This window comes from Rattus norvegicus, chromosome 4, assembly GCF_036323735.1.
Source record: "Rattus norvegicus strain BN/NHsdMcwi chromosome 4, GRCr8, whole genome shotgun sequence".
NCBI lineage: Eukaryota > Metazoa > Chordata > Mammalia > Rodentia > Muridae > Rattus > Rattus norvegicus.
The window spans coordinates 14,735,678-14,753,038 of record NC_086022.1 but is presented as its reverse complement, the minus strand read 5'-3'; the positions used below and the strand labels follow the sequence as shown (position 1 = coordinate 14,753,038).

General features: G+C 43.8%; 1 protein-coding gene across 8 annotated transcripts in view; it reads left to right on the top strand.

The window, feature by feature from the left end:
* The window catches only part of Gsap (gamma-secretase activating protein), a 94,821-nt gene that overhangs the window by 47,019 nt on the left and 30,441 nt on the right, over nt 1-17,361 (top strand). For 7 of the 8 annotated variants that reach the window (XR_005503210.2, XR_005503209.2, XR_010065635.1 and 4 more), the window contains exons 13-18: nt 3,863-3,940; nt 5,476-5,553; nt 11,110-11,202; nt 11,311-11,525; nt 14,168-14,237; nt 14,751-14,833. Coding sequence is in view for 4 of the 8 variants with exons in the window: in NM_001395028.2 (NP_001381957.1) it covers nt 3,863-3,940; nt 5,476-5,553; nt 11,110-11,202; nt 11,311-11,525; nt 14,168-14,237; nt 14,751-14,833 (617 nt within the window). In the remaining 4 variants the exon portion in view is untranslated. Of the gene's footprint in view, nt 1-3,862; nt 3,941-5,475; nt 5,554-11,109; nt 11,203-11,310; nt 11,526-14,167; nt 14,238-14,750; nt 14,834-16,139; nt 16,241-17,361 lie in introns of all 8 variants that reach the window. The other variant, XM_039107498.2, reaches the window with a different exon arrangement.

Sequence of the window (17,361 nt, the reverse complement as noted above, 5' to 3'; positions counted from 1 at the left end):
AAAGAACTTTACCAATCCTACATCTGATAGAGGGCTAATATTCAATATATACAAAGAATTCAAGTTAGAGTCCAGAGAATCAAATAACCCTATTTAAAAATGGGGTACAGAGCTAAACAAAGAATTCTCAACTGAAGAATATTGAGTGGCCATGAAGCACCTAAAGAAATGTTCAACATCCTTAGTCATCAGGGAAATGCAAATCAAAACAATCCTGAGATTCCACCTCACACCAGTCAGAATGGCTAAGATAAAAAACTCAGGTGACAACAGATGCTGTCGAGGATGTGGAGAAAGAGGAACACTCCTCCATTTTTTGTGGGATTGCAAGCTGGTACAACCACGCTGGAAATCAGTCTGGTGGTCCCTCAGAAAATTGGACATAATACTACCCGAGGACCCAGCTATACCTCTCCTGGGCATATACCCAAAAGATGCTCCAACATACAACAAAGACACGTGCTCCACCATGTTCATAGCAGCCTTATTTATAATAGCCAGATGCTGGAAAGAACCCAGATGCCCTTCAACAGAGGAATGGATACAGAAAATGTGGTATATTGACACAATGGAGTACTACTCAGCTATCAAAAACAATGACTTTATGAAATTCTTAGGCAAATGGATGGAACTAGAAAATACCATCCTGAGTGAGGTAACCCAATCACAAAAGAACACACATGGTATACACTAACTGATAAGTGGATATTAGTCCCAAAGCTTGGAATACCCGAGATACAATTCATAGACCACATGAAGCTCAGAAAGAAGGACCAAAGTATGGATGTTTTAATCTTTCTTAGAAGGGGGAACAGAGTACTAACAGGAGGAAATATGGAAGTGTGGAGCAGAGACTGAAGGAAAGGCCATGCAGAGACAGACCCATCTGGGGATTCACTCCGTATACAGTCATCAAACTCAGATACTATTGTAGATGCCAGGAAGTGCTTGCTGACAGGACCCTGACATAGCTGTCCCCTGAGAGGCTCTGCCAGAGCATGATGAATACAGCGGTGCATGCTCGCAGTCAACCATTGGACTGGGAACGGGTTCCCCAATGGAGGAGTTAGGGGAAGGACTGAAGGAGCTGAAGGAGTTTGCAACCCCATAGGAAGAACAACAATATCAACCAACCAGACCTTCCAGAGCACCCAGGGACTAAACCACCAACCAAAGAGTACACATAGAGAGACCATGGCTCCAGCTGCATATGTAGCAGAGGATGGCCTTGTCAGACATCAAGAGGCCCTTGGTCCTGTAAAGGCTTGATGCCCCAGTGTAGAGGAATGCCAGGGCAGGGAGGTAGGAGTGGGTGGGTCAGGGAGCACCCTCATGGAGGCAGGGGGAGGGAGGATGGGATGGGGGTTTCCAGAGGGGAATCCGGAAGAGGGGATAACATTTGAAATGTAAATAAAAAAATCCAATAAAAGAAAAAAAGGAAAAGAAAACAGGTTTATTGAGTATACTGCAAAAAGAGCAGTTGGTATGGCCCTGATAGAATCTTGTGTGTGTGTGTGTGTGTGTGTGTGTGTTGGTGGATGGAAGTGTCTATTTCAGAGGGAGCCACTTACCATGCCATTTCTTATGTGAAATTAGCCCCTTGCAAATGGGAAAGGTTCTGTGGTCTAGGGCTGCAGATAATTTTGCTTGGCTGATCTGTTCTGCTGGTCACCGTTGGGGAGAACCGGGCCATGATTCTGTTGCTTGTTTGTTTTGAGTTTTTGTTTGAAGCTTTCTGGACCAAGCTTCCCTTTCTGACCTTTCCTCCACTGAGGTCTACTTCAGCAAAGTAAGATTAGAGAAAGTTGGAAAATTGCCTCATTCGGACCTGGCTCTGGGATAGTGTAAATCTGGGCTGTAAAACCAGGATGCATCGCTTGAGAAAGGGTGGCAGATAAATCGAGGGCCTCACATGCCGGTTACCCCTCCCTTCCTGTTAAGGACAGCAATGTGATGGTGATTGACAGCCATTCATCATTAACCACCCCTCCACCTCCCTACCCCCAACCCTGCAGGTACCAACTTCCTCCAAGCTTCTTTGTCCTGAATGCCCCTGCTCTAGGAAGTGAAGCTGGGTGCAGTCCAAGCAATGAAAGGCTAAAATCTGAAGGATGGGTGTGTGTGCTTCTGAGAGTCTACAGAGGATGGAGGACAAAGTGGTGGGGCTCTTGTCAGGGCTGCCTGTGAATCACCTAAGACTATGAACTCATACAGACATTTCTAGAAAAATCTATGACCATAGGAAGGCCAACCAGACTTCATCTCTGAAAAGAAAATATTCTCATTGCTTCCATATCTGATGGTCAGCCCCGACAGTGGCTCCTGCTGTGGTTAAACTACATTAGCTGCCTTTGTTTCTGTGCACCACCTGCTGAGAGGCTGCAGCCACGAGTGGGGGCGACTGAACCCTGTCCTTCCTGCTTCTACAATGGCAAGTTCTCAGAGTCAGGCCAGTGATGGAACATTTCACGGCGGCTTTCAGTAATTGTTCCAATGAGATAATTTCCCTTGGAAAACTTGTCTCGATAGTTTTCTTTGTCTAACTGGTTCTCAAAAGCTAGCCGGTGAGGAGATGTTCTCTTCATCAGTGATGAATATTTACTAAAAGTCTCTGGATATTACATTAAGAACGTATTTTGTTTCTTCAAACGGTGACTTCCTCCCACTTCTAAATAGCACCTAAATTATTCCGGAGGATGAATAGCTGCTAATGTTTAGAGCCAGATAGGAGTATTTTTGCCAGAGATTGAGAGGGATTATTTGGTTCTTGTGGAAGAAGCTCGTAAGTGGTTTCTGTATTTTCTAAATGTACGGATGAGGAAACTGGGGCTTAGAGAACTAACAGTAAAGGCACTGCGCTTCATGGACCAAGAACTCAAGAGACAGAGGGACAAAGACTGAGGCAAAGGCAGCCTGCTGTGCTCAGTGAATTCCAGACCAGCCAGGGCAGGCTTCCCTGCAGAACTCTAAGGAAACAAAGCAAACCTGCCTCAGAGATGCTCAGCCAGGAAAGCCAATTTCAGAGTCTGAAAGCGTCTGAAGCCTTTGTGGGTCAGGTGATTTTATAAGGGATGCTCAACACAGAGCAGTTTAATGATATCGTCTTTATTCCTCAGCGCCTGACATTAGCCACAGATACTGGAGGACAGGAATACTGAATTTTACATAGTGAGAAAGAAGGGGAGGCCTTCTTTCTAGGTGCTAGGTGGTCCCCTTTGACGTGGGCCCACGCTGTCAGAGCCCCAGCCATGATGAGTGTAGCCTCAAATACTGTACTGACTCTTGTTGCTCACAGGAAAGGTTCACTGTTCACATTTCTGTGTTGCCTAAGAAATACTGGATGGGAGGGTTGGGAGGGGAACACCCATAAGGAAGGGGAGGGGGGAGGGGGATGTTTGCCCGGAAACCGGGAAAGGGAATAACACTCGAAATGTATATAAGAAATACTCAAGTTAATAAAAAAAAAATATTAAAAAAAAAAAGAAAAAAAAAAAGAAATACTGGATGCTTTCTTTGAGTTTGGGGAGCGGGGATTCAGAGCCATTCGAGATGCCTTCGGGTGGGGGGGCAGCACAGGATAAGACAGCAGTGTGTGCCCACTCACCAGGACTTGGGTGGGACCTTTCCTAGACTACAGTAGCCTCTCACGTATCTGTTCGCTTCATCGCCTGCCACAGTGCACTGCCTCTAACCGTGGATGTTAAGGGCCGACTTGAAATTTCATAGCAACGTGATAATATCACCTTGTGAATTTAGGAACAGTCGATGAAGCAAGATGGAGGACATCTAAAGCAATAGAAGTAGGTGAATAATATCTCAGGGAAATTTAGGCACGGATTGTTTAAATACCTTCTTTTTCCAGGGAGTTTGTGTGTGTGTTACAGCCCGAAGTCTGACTCTTGGAAAGAAATCACGTATTCAGTGTTTTACCTCCATAAAGGTGAGTTTCCATTTATTCCCTTTTACACTTACCTTTTTCCAAATAGTAACAAATGAAATTATAAACAGATTAACGAGCGAACAGTTTTATCAGTATATTTTATGGTTAACTATACAGTTATGCTTTATGAAGAAAGTCATTAATGATAAACAGTAAGATAGGTAATTTTCTGTATGTTTTTATACCAGCCTGAGGCTAGTTCTAGACTATACACCATTTCTAATGGATGTATTTACCAAAGTGTGTTGGTTCACCATTTACTTATTACTAATTGGAACATTACCTATAGCTTTAATTCACACGGTTACATAGGGGTTTAGTTAAAAACCTCCTTTGCTCTCAAATATAAATACACTGTCACTCCAGGATATGGTATGTGGTCAGACTAAGATATTGATTTTATTTCACATGTCTGGGCCCTGTGGTGCTGATATACCACATTCTGGGCAGTGGGATGAACTGTCAACCCTTGCCACTTCTGCAGTCCTCCATGGCCTGTGATAGTTTTAGTCTGAACCATACTAAGGAGGATTTTTGCACGTTTGTTTAATTCCTTAAAATTTATAATTGTGCCAGACATAGTGATATACTCCTTTGATTTCAGCACTTAGGAGGCAGAGGCAGGAGGATCTCTGTGAGTTCCAGGCTAACCTGGTCTACAGAACAAGTTCCTGGCTAGCCAGGAGACCCTGTCTAAAACATATATATATATATATATATGTTTAGAGTATATGTTGTGAACGTGGTTGAAACTTTTTTAAAGATCAAATTTCTGTCCCAGAACTCATTTATCTTTTACTTTTTATGCCAAGCCACATAAAAGTTTAGAAACCTCCAGTCTGATATTACTAAGGTGGTAGAGAGACAGGAAGAAAAGTTTAAGAGTGTTTTTTTAATGGAATAACTAAAAGTCACTTCAGAACTAGATGTGAACCTATTCTTTTTTTTTTTTTTTTTTTTTGGTTCTTTTTTTCGGAGCTGGGGACCGAACCCAGGGCCTTGCGCTTCCTAGGTAAGCGCTCTACCACTGAGCTAAATCCCCAGCCCCAATGTGAACCTATTCTTAAGTTCTGTAAGCCTGTGTAAGACACTTTTATGTGTTTTTAATAATTAGCATAATGAGTCCAATCAGCCATAGACAGATTCGGAGGAGTAGAGCAAATTGACACAGTCGCACAAATAGCTCAGTCCCTTTTCTAGCTGGAGACAGCTTAGAGGGTTGGCAAAAACTGTCACGCATAGAAATGAACCCTCTGGCCTCCTCTATCTTAGATCACTGAGTAGACCCCCCTGGACCCTAATCTCCCTACACAATCCATCTATAGGCTTTGTGGGTTTCTGCCTGAGCTGGAATATCTGCTCTGCTCTCACAGTAGATGGCCCACCTTAGTGGCTTTTGGAGAATGAGGGCACCATAAATTCTCGAAGCCTGCAGGTGCTTGCCCTGTCTGTGAGATTCTTATGCAGCACGATGTCAGTCCAAGCCTTTTGTTTCTGAGCATAATTTTCTCTGGCTTCGTGCTCTGTATTTGTAGGGTACAGAAAGACCTTCACCGTAGCTCCTGGAAGCACTGACTCGCAGGTCGCCAACGGCGTCACCTTTCTCAACCTTGGTGGGTATTCTGGTTTGCTCTTCTGTGTTGCAGCAAACACACAAAGCAAAGCAACCTAGGCAAAGGCTCTATTCCTGCGTACACCGCCAGGTAACAGTCCACCGTCATCACGGGAGATCAAGGACAGGAGCTGAAGTCAGAGCTGATGTCAGAGCTGAGGCAGGAATTCTGTTCTTTCAACATACGCTCTGCTCAGTGGTCACTCTCTGCTCCAGTGGTCATTTTTTCTCTTCTCCATGACTCCATTTTCTCATGCCCCTGAGATACAGCTTGTGGTTACTGACCTCTTACGCTGGAGGAGAGAAGGTTTTCTCCATCACACACCCGTCTCACTGAGCTCGTCAGCTGTTGGAGCTGAAATGTGCCTTCCCTTTCTTTAGAGACCCTGAGCTGCGAGCTTCCTTATACTTTTGGAAGCATTCCTTAAAAAGCCATTTGTTAGTATACAAATGACCGTGAATGAGATGTCCCCTAAGAGCCTGTGAGAAGCCGTTTGTCATGTTTTCCCTGGACTGTAGAAGGAGAACGGCCATTAGACAGTTGTCTGTTTGTTTTCTCTAAGTAAATACGGTGAAGGGAACCTCAGGGTTAGGTGTGAGCACGTCTCGGTTCTATATGGAAGACCCTGTAGAAGGGTTTCCTGAATCTCCATATGGAAACACCTTTCCCCACTATGGGGAAGATAGGACATGAAGAATAAGAAGTGAGGGACAGCCACTCTGGGACCTGCTCACGTACGAGAGGGACTCGGGATTTAAAGGAGGAAGGCTTTGGGTTTATGACACACGATTCTTTGATGTGCTTTCCCATTGCTGCTTGCCGGTCCGTCTGCTTCTGTGGTAAAGGTTTGGCAAACTGGGGTGTGAGGAAACTGTGGGATGGCAGAACTAAAGATAAGCACCCAAGGTTTTATGCTAAGTGATACTATTGTGACGTTAGATATCTTTTGCCAAATGCATAGTACATTTGACATGGTCTTGGACCCGTGGGAAATGATCTCAGAGAAGCTGATTCTATTGCTTTCTGGGATGAGGGAGAAAGATAGAGCGACTCCAAGTCTGTGCCCATCTCAGCGGTGATGGGGAGCCTGTCCACTAACCATGCCTTTCCCTTTCTCCTCCTGGGAACAGCATGACTCAGTCCGTGGTCTTGCAGAGGTCAGAGATACCAGAGCTTGTAAAAATAGCCTATCTCACACAGCTGTCTTTCCTTCTTGAGTATGATTTATTAACGGCTATAAAGCTGTATCCAAGATTTAAGCTGCTCTTGAGGGAATCTTCATGATAAGTTATTTTTTTTTGAGTAGTATGTTTTGCTATGCATTACTTACAATTTCCGTGTATTAATACCCTGATGAAAGGGCTTGTGGTGATTGAAATACTGAGACTTATATTCAGCATTACGTTTCCTGGGGAACCATAGAAATCTCTATTCACTCCAGAAAGGGCAACAACACACCAAAGGAATTATTCCCTCTTGGTAAACCAGTGTGTTTACTGGGATTTCCTACAGGAACATGGGCAAGCCTCTGCCCTTCCCTCCCCGAGGGATGTTTCAGTGTGGAGAAGAAAATAGTCACACAACAGCATCTACATCTGTCAGACATGCCCATAAATAAAAATCACCATTTAATAAACAATGTATGTTAAGTGTTTTATTTTTGATCCTCACAACCATTCTGCCTGAGAATGATATTCCCATCTCCCAAACATCGAAGCCAAGGTTGAGAAAGGGTCAGGTTCGTGGCCAGGTTCCCCTCAGTGCCTCTCTTAACACACTCTCTCGTTTACCACCTCTGTTTAACAGATGACTACAAAGACAGGGCAGCACAAGCATTCTGACCCCAGGCTGGACTTCAGAAGTCAGAAGGAGGTGCTGAGAAACTAAAATCAAGTGTGGGCAAGACCAGTTCCTTTCTGTGGCACCTGAGGAAGAACTTCCTGTCTCCTCTGGCCTCTGGCTAGTCTTATCACTCAGGCTGCTTGGTCACTGTGAGACTTTCTGCAGACCAGTTCCCCTCTCCCCTCCTCTTAGAAACACTTGACAACACTGAATCTACCAGGACAATCTAGGACTCCTTCCTCATCAAGGTCCTGATCACACTTGCTACAGTGTCTTTTCATGATAAGTTAATCTAGGGCTGTGGATCACAAGTTCAGTCCCAGGGTGGAAGACTCACACCAGTTGTTCTCAACATGCACCACACACACACACACACACACACACACACACACACACACACACACACACACGTAAATAAATGTGGTAAGCCCTTTTCTGAGTTGGCCGAGTCACAGGCCCGAAGGTCAGTGCATAAACAAGGACCTTCACTGACCCTGACACAGGTAACTATTGACGTTTTAGATGAAGCACTAATTTTTTTTATGGCACTGTCCTGCACACTGTGGGATAGAAAACCCTAAAGTTCACTAAGCAAATGTCACTAGGAATCTTCCATCCTATCTCAATGATGTGTCACCCCACACTACCTTACTGTATTTTCAAATGTCCTCTTCCTGGGACATGGCGCTACCTCAACACACTGATGAAATAGTCATGCTAGGAGTTAGCATAGATCATTGGTGTCTTAGTGAGGGTTTTACTGCTGTGAACAGACACCATGACCAAGGCAAGTCTTACAAGGCCAACATGAATTGGGGCCGGCTTACAGGTTCAGAGGTTCAGTCCATTATCATCAAGGCGGGACCATGGCAGCATCCAGTCAGGCATGGTGCAGATGGAGCTGAGAGATCTACATCTGAAGGCTGCTAGCGGAAGACTGACTTCCAGGCAGCTAGGATGAGGGTCTTAAGCCCACACCCACAATGAGACCTACCCCAACAAGGCCACACCTCCTAATAGTGCCACTCTCTGAGTCAGGCATATTCAAACCATCACATTCTACTTCCTCATCCTCATAGACTTGTTCAAACACATGCTTGTGGGGGCCATACCTAACCATAGCATAATAAAAAAGTACATTTAGCCCAACTACCAAAGTCCCCATAGTCTCAACCATGTTAAAAGTCCAAAGTGCAAAGTCTCTTCTGCGATCCATCCAGTCACTTGACTGTAATCCCCAAAGCAAGACAAGAAACTAGCTGGTCAAACTCCAAACACTTCATCTCCATGTCTGATGGCAAAGCAGTCTTCAGATCTCCAACTCCTTTTTTCATCTTTATTGACTGCAACAAACTTCTTTTCCTGGGCTGGTTCCACTCCCTGTTAGCAGCTGTCCTCATGAGATATCCTATGGCTCTGGAATCTTAAAAATCTTGGGGTCTCCAAGGCCACTTAAATGTTATAGCTTCTTGTTCCAATGTCGGATCCACACATGATCTTCTGGGCTCCTCCAAAGGACTGGCATCACTTCTCCATCTCTGCCCTCTCTAGCACTCTAGGCTCAGGTTGATCCACTCCATTGCTGCTGCTGTTCTTGGTGATCATCCCATGGTACCGGCATCTCCAATGCACTGGGATCTTCTGCTGCAACTAGGCTTCACCATTAGCCTCTCCTAACCTCTCTTTATGGTGCCAAGCCTCAACTACCTTGCATGACCCCTTCAGTCCTGGACCATCAACTGCAACTGAGGCTGTACCTTCACCAATGGCCTTCCATGGCCTCTCACAGTGCCCAGCCCTCAGCTGCTCTTCATGACCCCTTCATGTCTTCAAAACCAGTACCACCTGGGTGACTTTCCTTACACATTACAAGTACAACTGCAGCACCAGGTACAACCTTGGCTGTCTCTGGAACACAGCTTCTTTGTGCTCTCAGAAAACACTTCCCAGAAGATTTCACCTCAGTGATGCTGGTCTTTTCTTAATCACCACTTAAGCTCCAGATGACCAGCATCAGTTGTTCCAGGAGTCTCCTCCTCCTCTTGACTCTAAAGCCAGAGCCGCATGGTCAAAGCTGCTGAGTTCTGCTGCTTGCAGGAGCTGGAACATTGGCTTCTTTGTTCTATTACATTATCTTTTCCAACTCTTTTACTGCCTAAGCTTGGCTGTCCTGGCTCTTTCTCTGTAGATTGACCTTAACTCAGAGATCTGCTCAGCTTTACTTTCTGAATTTAATGGTGTGTGCCACCATGTCTGTGTCTAAACTTAGCTGGGTAGGATCTTGCCCCCAAATCCCTCTCCTTTAGTTTGTTATCTCCTTGAACACAGGATTCAGCTCCATTTCACTTCCTGGTGCCCCTTTAATATTCAAACCCTATATTTTATATTTTTCTTTTCTCAGTTTTTTACATTTGTTAAAGTGCTCCTCATGAGACTTAACCAGAGAACAAAGTCTATGATGGGCATTTCTGAGACTTCCTCTTCAGTGCAATTAATCTGAGTCTCTTCATCTTAGCCTTAGGCCGACTCTTCAGACAAGGGCAAAAGTAGCCCTTCTTCACCAAGATACCACAAAAACAATCTCTAGGCCACATATTGAAATTATCCACTGAAACCTTTTGGGCCAGGTCCATACAAGTGAAATCACTCTCAGTAACAAAATCTTCCATATTTCTAATAGGATAGCCCATTAGGCCCCAATTAAAGCATTCTACTGTTTTTCCGATCCAAAGTTCTAAAATTTACATTCTTCCAAACAAAAGCATGGTCAGGCCTATCACAGCAATACCCCACTCCCAGTACCAACTTCTGTCTTAGTTAAGGTTTTACTGCTATGAACAGACACCATGACCAAGGCAACTCTTATAAAGACAATGTTTAACTGGTAATGGCTTACAGGTTCAGAGGTTCAATCTATTATCATCAAGGCAGGAGCATGGCAGCATCCAGGCAGGCCTGGTGCAGGAGGAGCTGAGTGTTCTACATCTTCATCTGAAGGCTGCTAGTGGAAGACTGATTTCTAGATAGCTAGGATGAGGGTCTTAAGCCTACATCCACAGTGACACACATTTAATAGTGCTACTCCCTGGGCCAGGCATATATAAACCATCACAATTAGATACCCATGCCTTCCTAGTAGGTCCCTCTAAATAATGTCTTTCATTTGCTACAGTAGTATTGCTACAATAAGGGTTTGCACTTCTTTGCATTACATTCTTTAATGTTATTTATTCTTTTATGTTATGTTATTTCCTGTCTTCTGAAAGGATGTGTTGATTGGTTGGAGTTTTATATCCTTTGCTTTCCACGGGTGTCTTCAACAGCCATGACTAGGGTATGCCTCTTAAGGAGAGGAGCCCCGCTGACTGAAAATGAAAGTTACTTTGTTTTTCTGAGATCCTAAGAACCTGTTATTATATTTCGTCTCAGTTTGGGAACATATGTTCTGATTATGCAAATATTTATAGTGTAGAAACTACTACATGTACAGCCATGTCTTAAGTGTACAAAGAGTGTGAGGCACACACAAAGCCAATGGGATCTGGCTTCTAAGGTGAAGATACTCCCATGGGTCCCACCAGGTGCTACTGGTAACAAGCAAATATGCTCTTTTGTTATATTCAAGGGAAAGCATGTTGTCCTGGGGTTTCTCTGCACCTGAATAGATTATATCACAATCTATTCAACAATGTATCCAACTTCTCTTTCCTATAGGCTACTTTGTGGCTGTTTATTCCCCCTGCCGTTTCCTTCATTTACTTAACATTCGGCATCCAGACTTGATCTGCCACAGTCTGTTTCTCACAGGTAAGGTCTCATGGACACAGTCTCCATAGGTTTGCTCTGATTTGAGTAACTGTCTGGGTGCAATCTTTTATTTGGTGATCTGCTCTTTCATTTTTTCCTGTTCAATAGGAAACAACAAAACGGCCGCTGTGCTACCTCCGAGTCCTTTGCAGTCCCTGCCGGGGTCCCTCATTCTGGACTGCTCTTCTGGAAAGGTCTATAGAGCAACTCTTGACCAGTCATACTTGATGGGTTTCCTGTGGAACGCCCAGCTAGACTGTGAGAAAATGGCTGCGCTGCATTGTGCACTGTCCTGTGATTCAGACCCAGGTTTCCCAGAACAGGTGAGAAGATTGCTCAGACTTAAAAACTGGCAACAAATGATACCCAGGGTACTTACTTAGTGTTTCAAGACAATCAGAAGTTAGTGTTTGCTCTGTAAGAGTGTCTTTGTTTGAGCATAGTCTCCCTTGGTGCTTCCTCTTTGGTTGGCCCTGTGTAAGACCTCTGGCTGTGAAGGTAAATCCATCTGTCTTTTGAGTTCAGTTGTTTCTTGTACCCATCACATCGGGTAGCCTAAATCAGCTCTGGCTTAATATTAAATGGAGAAGCCCCCAAAGAAGCAATTCATAACGTTTAAGTGGCATGCTCTTCTAAGTTGTGTGGTGACATCTTGTGCCATCCTGCTCCACCTGGCCTGGATTATAAACTGTCACTTTGTCCAGTGTATTCACATTGAATTTTCTACCTGTCTGTTCATTGTGTAGCCGCTGCCTTGTTACCAGATCACTGTCATAGTTCTGTGTTCATATAGCGTGCTTATGTTCATAGACTCGAGTTTTATCTAATAATGGCCGTGGCATTGGATATGCCAGAGAGAAGCCATAACGTGTTTCCTTTACATGAGGAGTTGAAAGTTCTTGACCTAACGGGAAAAGAACAAGCGTCTTGTCAGGGTTGCTAGGGTTGCTGCTGCCTATGACTTCAGCCCTCATATGGGGTCTCCTAAAGATAGAGGGTAATTATTTCCTCTGCTCTCTCCTCTTCCTTTCTCTGTTTTTCTGAGATGAGGTTTTGTTCTGTAGCCCGGGGTGGTCTGGTTCTTATTTTGTGGTTCACACTGGACTCACAGAGGAAGAAGTTCTCGTTGGTCTCCCAAGTGCTGAAATTTCAGGTGTGAGCCCCCCAAACTCGGTACTCTACTGGCTTCTCAGTGCTGTAAACTAGTGCTCCAAGGACGTGATCAGCATATAATGAGTTTCTCAGATGACCTGCCCCCTCCTCCCTGTTTGTATTTGGTATAATGCATTACCAAAAGTGCCAAACAGGCCAGGTCTAGTGCCTCACACCTCCAATCCTGAATGCTGAGACAGGAGATTTCTGTGGGTTCAAGGCTAGCCTGGGCTATACTGTAAGTTTGATGATATCTTGGATTACAGAATTAATTCCTGCCCCAACCTTCTCAGAAGAAACAAACACCAAGGGTCTAAGGTCTTGTGGCGAATATTTATTACATTTTTAATAAGATAGCTTACTTTGTATTGTACACTGCCACTTATAAACCACCGTTTTGTCATTTACTTTCTGAAGCTATTCGGAAAAAGTCAGGAAAATCCTCTTATCAATCAGTGATGAATGGGGTTAGTGGTTGGCTAGTTCATTGGAAAAACATAAAACATAAAAACACACATTTATTTGCTTACCTTTAATGTAGACCAAGGCCCATTCTTTGTGAATGAGCTAAGTAAGCATTGGTCATTTTCCTTCCATAAAACTAATACTCTCTGATTTCCTGTCTTTCCTAAAAGGTTTGTACATGTGGATGCATATTTACATACGTCTTCATGAGTGTACATGCATGTGTGTGCGTGCACGTCTATGTGTATGCGTACTGAAGGCCGGAGGTAGCATCGGGTGTCTTCAGGCATTCTCCACGTTCATTTTGAGGTCTCCGTAAGCCTGGAGATTTGCTTTTCTGCTAGACCAGTCAGCCAATGCCTCTTGCTTCTGGCCGGCTTCAGGGTTATAGACATGTGCTGCACCCTCCTTTTCATGTGGGTTCTAGGGATCAGGCTGTCATGTTTGCAGGACAGTCACCTTGCACACTGAGCCATCTCCTCGGCCCCAAAATGCTTTATTTCTAAGGATATCAGTAATGTGGACTTTCCTTTACACTCTTCATACTTGTTCTTCTACATCCAGTCATTTTTAGTGTTTTAGAGCCCAACTATATAGTCTTGTCATTGTCATGTTATAGAAACATGACGTTGAGTCTTGCCCCAGTGTGCAGCTTTCGTTGATGATATCTGCATTCAACTTGTTTGTAGACACTTGTATTAAATCGTCTATGTAAAAATAGGTACAGCTGGCACACGTAGATTTAGAGCAAAGCATCCCGTCGAGAGTGAGCTATGGCTGGGCATGTATGTCTTCCCTCAGTCATCAAGTCAAAGGCGAGAACATCTTTCTTCTAGCAATTGAACGGAGGGATAGAAATTCTGTGAGAAGCTGCTGGTATAGCGGGTTATTTCTGTCAGCTGAAAGGGAAGCACCGAGGCATTCCTCACGGTGAGCGGTGTGATGGTGTTCGCTCTGTGGTGGACTTTAACCCTAGGCTGGTGTCTGTAAGCCCAGTGTGTGTCCTGTGTCCAGTAGATCTCTTGATGAGCACTTTGCATAACACCATCAATTCTTGAAAAAAATGCATATTGGGTTGAGGAAGGTTCTTCTGGAGGCTACCCAAAGGATTCTGTTAAAAGGATATCTACCAATAACAAATACTATCATACTCAGCCAGGACTATATTGGTTTTTAAGCTATAGGTATATTTCCAGGACACTCCAAAGTAGATATAGAATTTTATAACTTCATTCATTATATATTATACATTATACATATATTATATATTACATATTTTTGTATTACTTTGCTGGGACACAGTACAGATTTAAAAGCCAGCAGGATTCTGTGGCCTTTCTTTTTAAAGATCGTTCAGTGGGTTTCTGAGCGTGTCTCTGCCTGCCATTCATTTGACCTCATTCAAGAATTCCTAATTGGTAAGTGTTGCTGACACTGTGAGGTAAGCTGTGTGTTCCGCCCTTCGCTTGAGGAAAATTGCTAAGTTAATAACGGAGGCTTCTGTCAAAAGCTGTTTAGGAGATTCTTGGGTTTTTAAACTTCATTGCGATCAGTGGCCAACGAGATTTCATCCTCTTGTGGATTTTGCAAGAAGCTGTGGTTCCGGAGATAAAGATCAGATTTTGATCCTATAACCTTATAAACAAAATTTTGAGTGAAATGCATCTTTCTTAGCCTGGTTTTAGGTTGGTTGGCCATGTATGAGTGATATGTCATCTGGGTGGAAGCAGTACCAAATGATTTTTAAAAAAAAAATACTATTCTCATTGTAAAAGGAGCACATGAACATTTTAAGCTGTAGATAAAATCATAATGGTTAACCTCCAGAGACATGAATGAGGTGGTGAGGACTTGTCGGTTTACTGGATTTGGTTAAATCACTACGCTGACTTCTCCATTTCGATTGTGCCTCTTTTTAAAAATCTGCTCAGCGTCCTCCTATTGGAGTGTGTATCCAGGGCTGGATGACGTGGACCTGCTCTTACCCTACTCCTCTGTGCTGACATGGGACACAGTAAGTTCACAGAGTCACGGTGGGCTCCCCGCTGTGGGTTGGGGGTGGGGGGTGGGGGGACCGTTCCTGATATGGTAACCAGCTTTAGAATTTCACTTCTGTTTTGACTGACAAGCAGCTGAAGTGAAATCTCTCATTAGACTGTATAGACAACCCTAATCGGAAAATCCAAAACCCAAATGTGGCAAAATCTGGAGCATTTTGAAGGCTAATATGATGCCACATGTGAAAAATTTGTCCTATGTGGTAAAATCCTATATACACGCATGCATTTATATATACATACGTGTTCTGAAATGCATATGCAAAAGGAGTATTGTTGTGTCAGTAAGAGTTGGATGCTTTGGGAAGACTCAAAGGCATGTTTCTAAAGTGTGTGTGTGTGTGTGTGTGTGTGTGTGTGTGTGTGTGTGTGTGTTACGAAAGGCAAATAAATTTCGTGTTTAGATTTCTGTTCTCCCACTAAAAGGCTTCATGTTTATGAAGGATTTCAAAATCTAAACATCTTTTAAAAGCCAAATCTCATTCACTTCTGCTGCTGTGTACCTGGGCCAAGGATGCTCAGCCTCCAGTGACGTTGGCCAGAGGTATTTACATAAAGCAGCAGGCACGATGGGCAGATTGCCACTTTTTCTTCTGGCAGGCAGAACTAAAGCTCAGTGATGCTATTTTATAAGAGGACATAAAATAGCTGTGTTGACCGGATTCAAGTACTCAATAGGTTTCATGTACGAGGAGGAGTGGCTAGACCGCTGTGGTATGCGGTAGAGCTTGACTTTCGGGACACCTTTCCCTGTTTTCATAAGATTAATAAAGAAAATCAGGCGACTCAGAAGCTCTGGGGTGAATCAAAGTCTTGCTTCCTGTCAGTCTCGACGCCTTTACCGTGGGCAGCGAGGCGCCATGGCCGCCCTTCTGTGAGGGCAGCCTGCAGAGCCCGCCTCTTCCCCTTTCAGTCGGAGGGTGGGACAGTGTGCGTGGCCTTGAAACCGGAGTTATATTAAAAAGGTATTTGGAGCAATACATTTAATTTAGGCAATAGGCATTGGGAAACATGTACTAGATAAATTGTGACACTTTTCACTTTGTATCTTGTCTATGTCTCAACACAGTTGGTAGAGGCATATGCTTGAGATTCGACACTCAGGAGGCCTAGGAGGAAAGATCTTTACTTGGAGGTTAGCCTGGGCTACGTAGCAGTGAGATCCTGTCTAAAGAAAAAAAAAAAGCAAAAATATTCAAGTGTGTTTGATTCAGCTAGTTTTTTTAATTTTGTTTTATTTTATTTTATTATTTTTGTTTTGAGACATGGTCCCATATAACCCAGCCTGACCTGCTTCAAATGCCTGTGGAGCTGAGGACAACCTTAAATCCCGGATCCGCCTGCCCCAAGTCCTGGGACTGCAGGCATGTTTGATTAACTTCTAACAATAGCAGTCTTCTCCCAAAGGCCTTCTCGGCTTCTTTTTTTGGATTATAGTTAATAGATTACTTTGCTACGGTGTAAAACTGCAAAGGGGTGGGGGAGTCCGGGCTTCTCCTTTTTCTAAGCACCCACTTCGTTTTTCTTTTAAATGACTTACGAATGTATAGGTGGAGTGTGGTTATGTGGCAGGAAGTCTGCAGCTTACACCATCCGGTTAGGAAATACGCACCTTAGCTCCCTCTGTGTGTTGCCCACTGCGCTTCTGTCCTGTGACTGGGGGGGTGGAAAGGCAGGCTGGGAGCAGTGTGCTGTGTTCTTACCTGCATGCTCTGTGAGGCCACCATCCCAACAGGCAGGGGTTCATGTGTTCATTTCTCAAGGCTCTCTGGGGCCCAGGAGACTTTGTGGACAGACACAAAGCGACACCAGGAAGTCCCACAAGAAAACGTAGAGAAACCCACAGTTACAACCTCGATCGGCTTAGCTTGGGGTTTACTGAGTGTCTTTAAAACTTCTTGTGGTTGGAATAAATTCCCTTAGAGGGGCTCCTCCCATCCCATGCTCTGTGCATTCAAATTCATCTTTGGCAATGATGCAAGTGTTACCCTTCCCCGGGGGACAATCATCCCAACGCTTGCTACAACAGGAAGTAGCAAGTTCACACATCTGGATGGAAAGATTGACTTAGGGTTTTGTTTTTGTTTTTTTTATTTGAGACAAAGAATTCACTATTTAGCTCAGGCTGGCCTAGAAGTCTCTCACTCGGATCATGGATGTAGAGCACCACACTTAACCAGCAGTTGGATTTTTTTAAAATAAATACTGCTATAAAAACTGAAACACCAACAAAAACAAACAAACACCAAAAAACCCACACACTGGATTTAATCATACCCAAAGTCTATACATTTCGACGGCCTTCTATACAGTTAAGTAAAATACTAGAAGGTAGAGTATTCTTGCCCCGTAGCTAATTCTAAATTTGCGTTGTAATTATAGTTATTGTACCTTTGAAAATGCTATTTAGAACTTACATAAGTTACTTTTTTTTCTTGCTGTAAACACACACACACACACACACACACACACACACACACACACA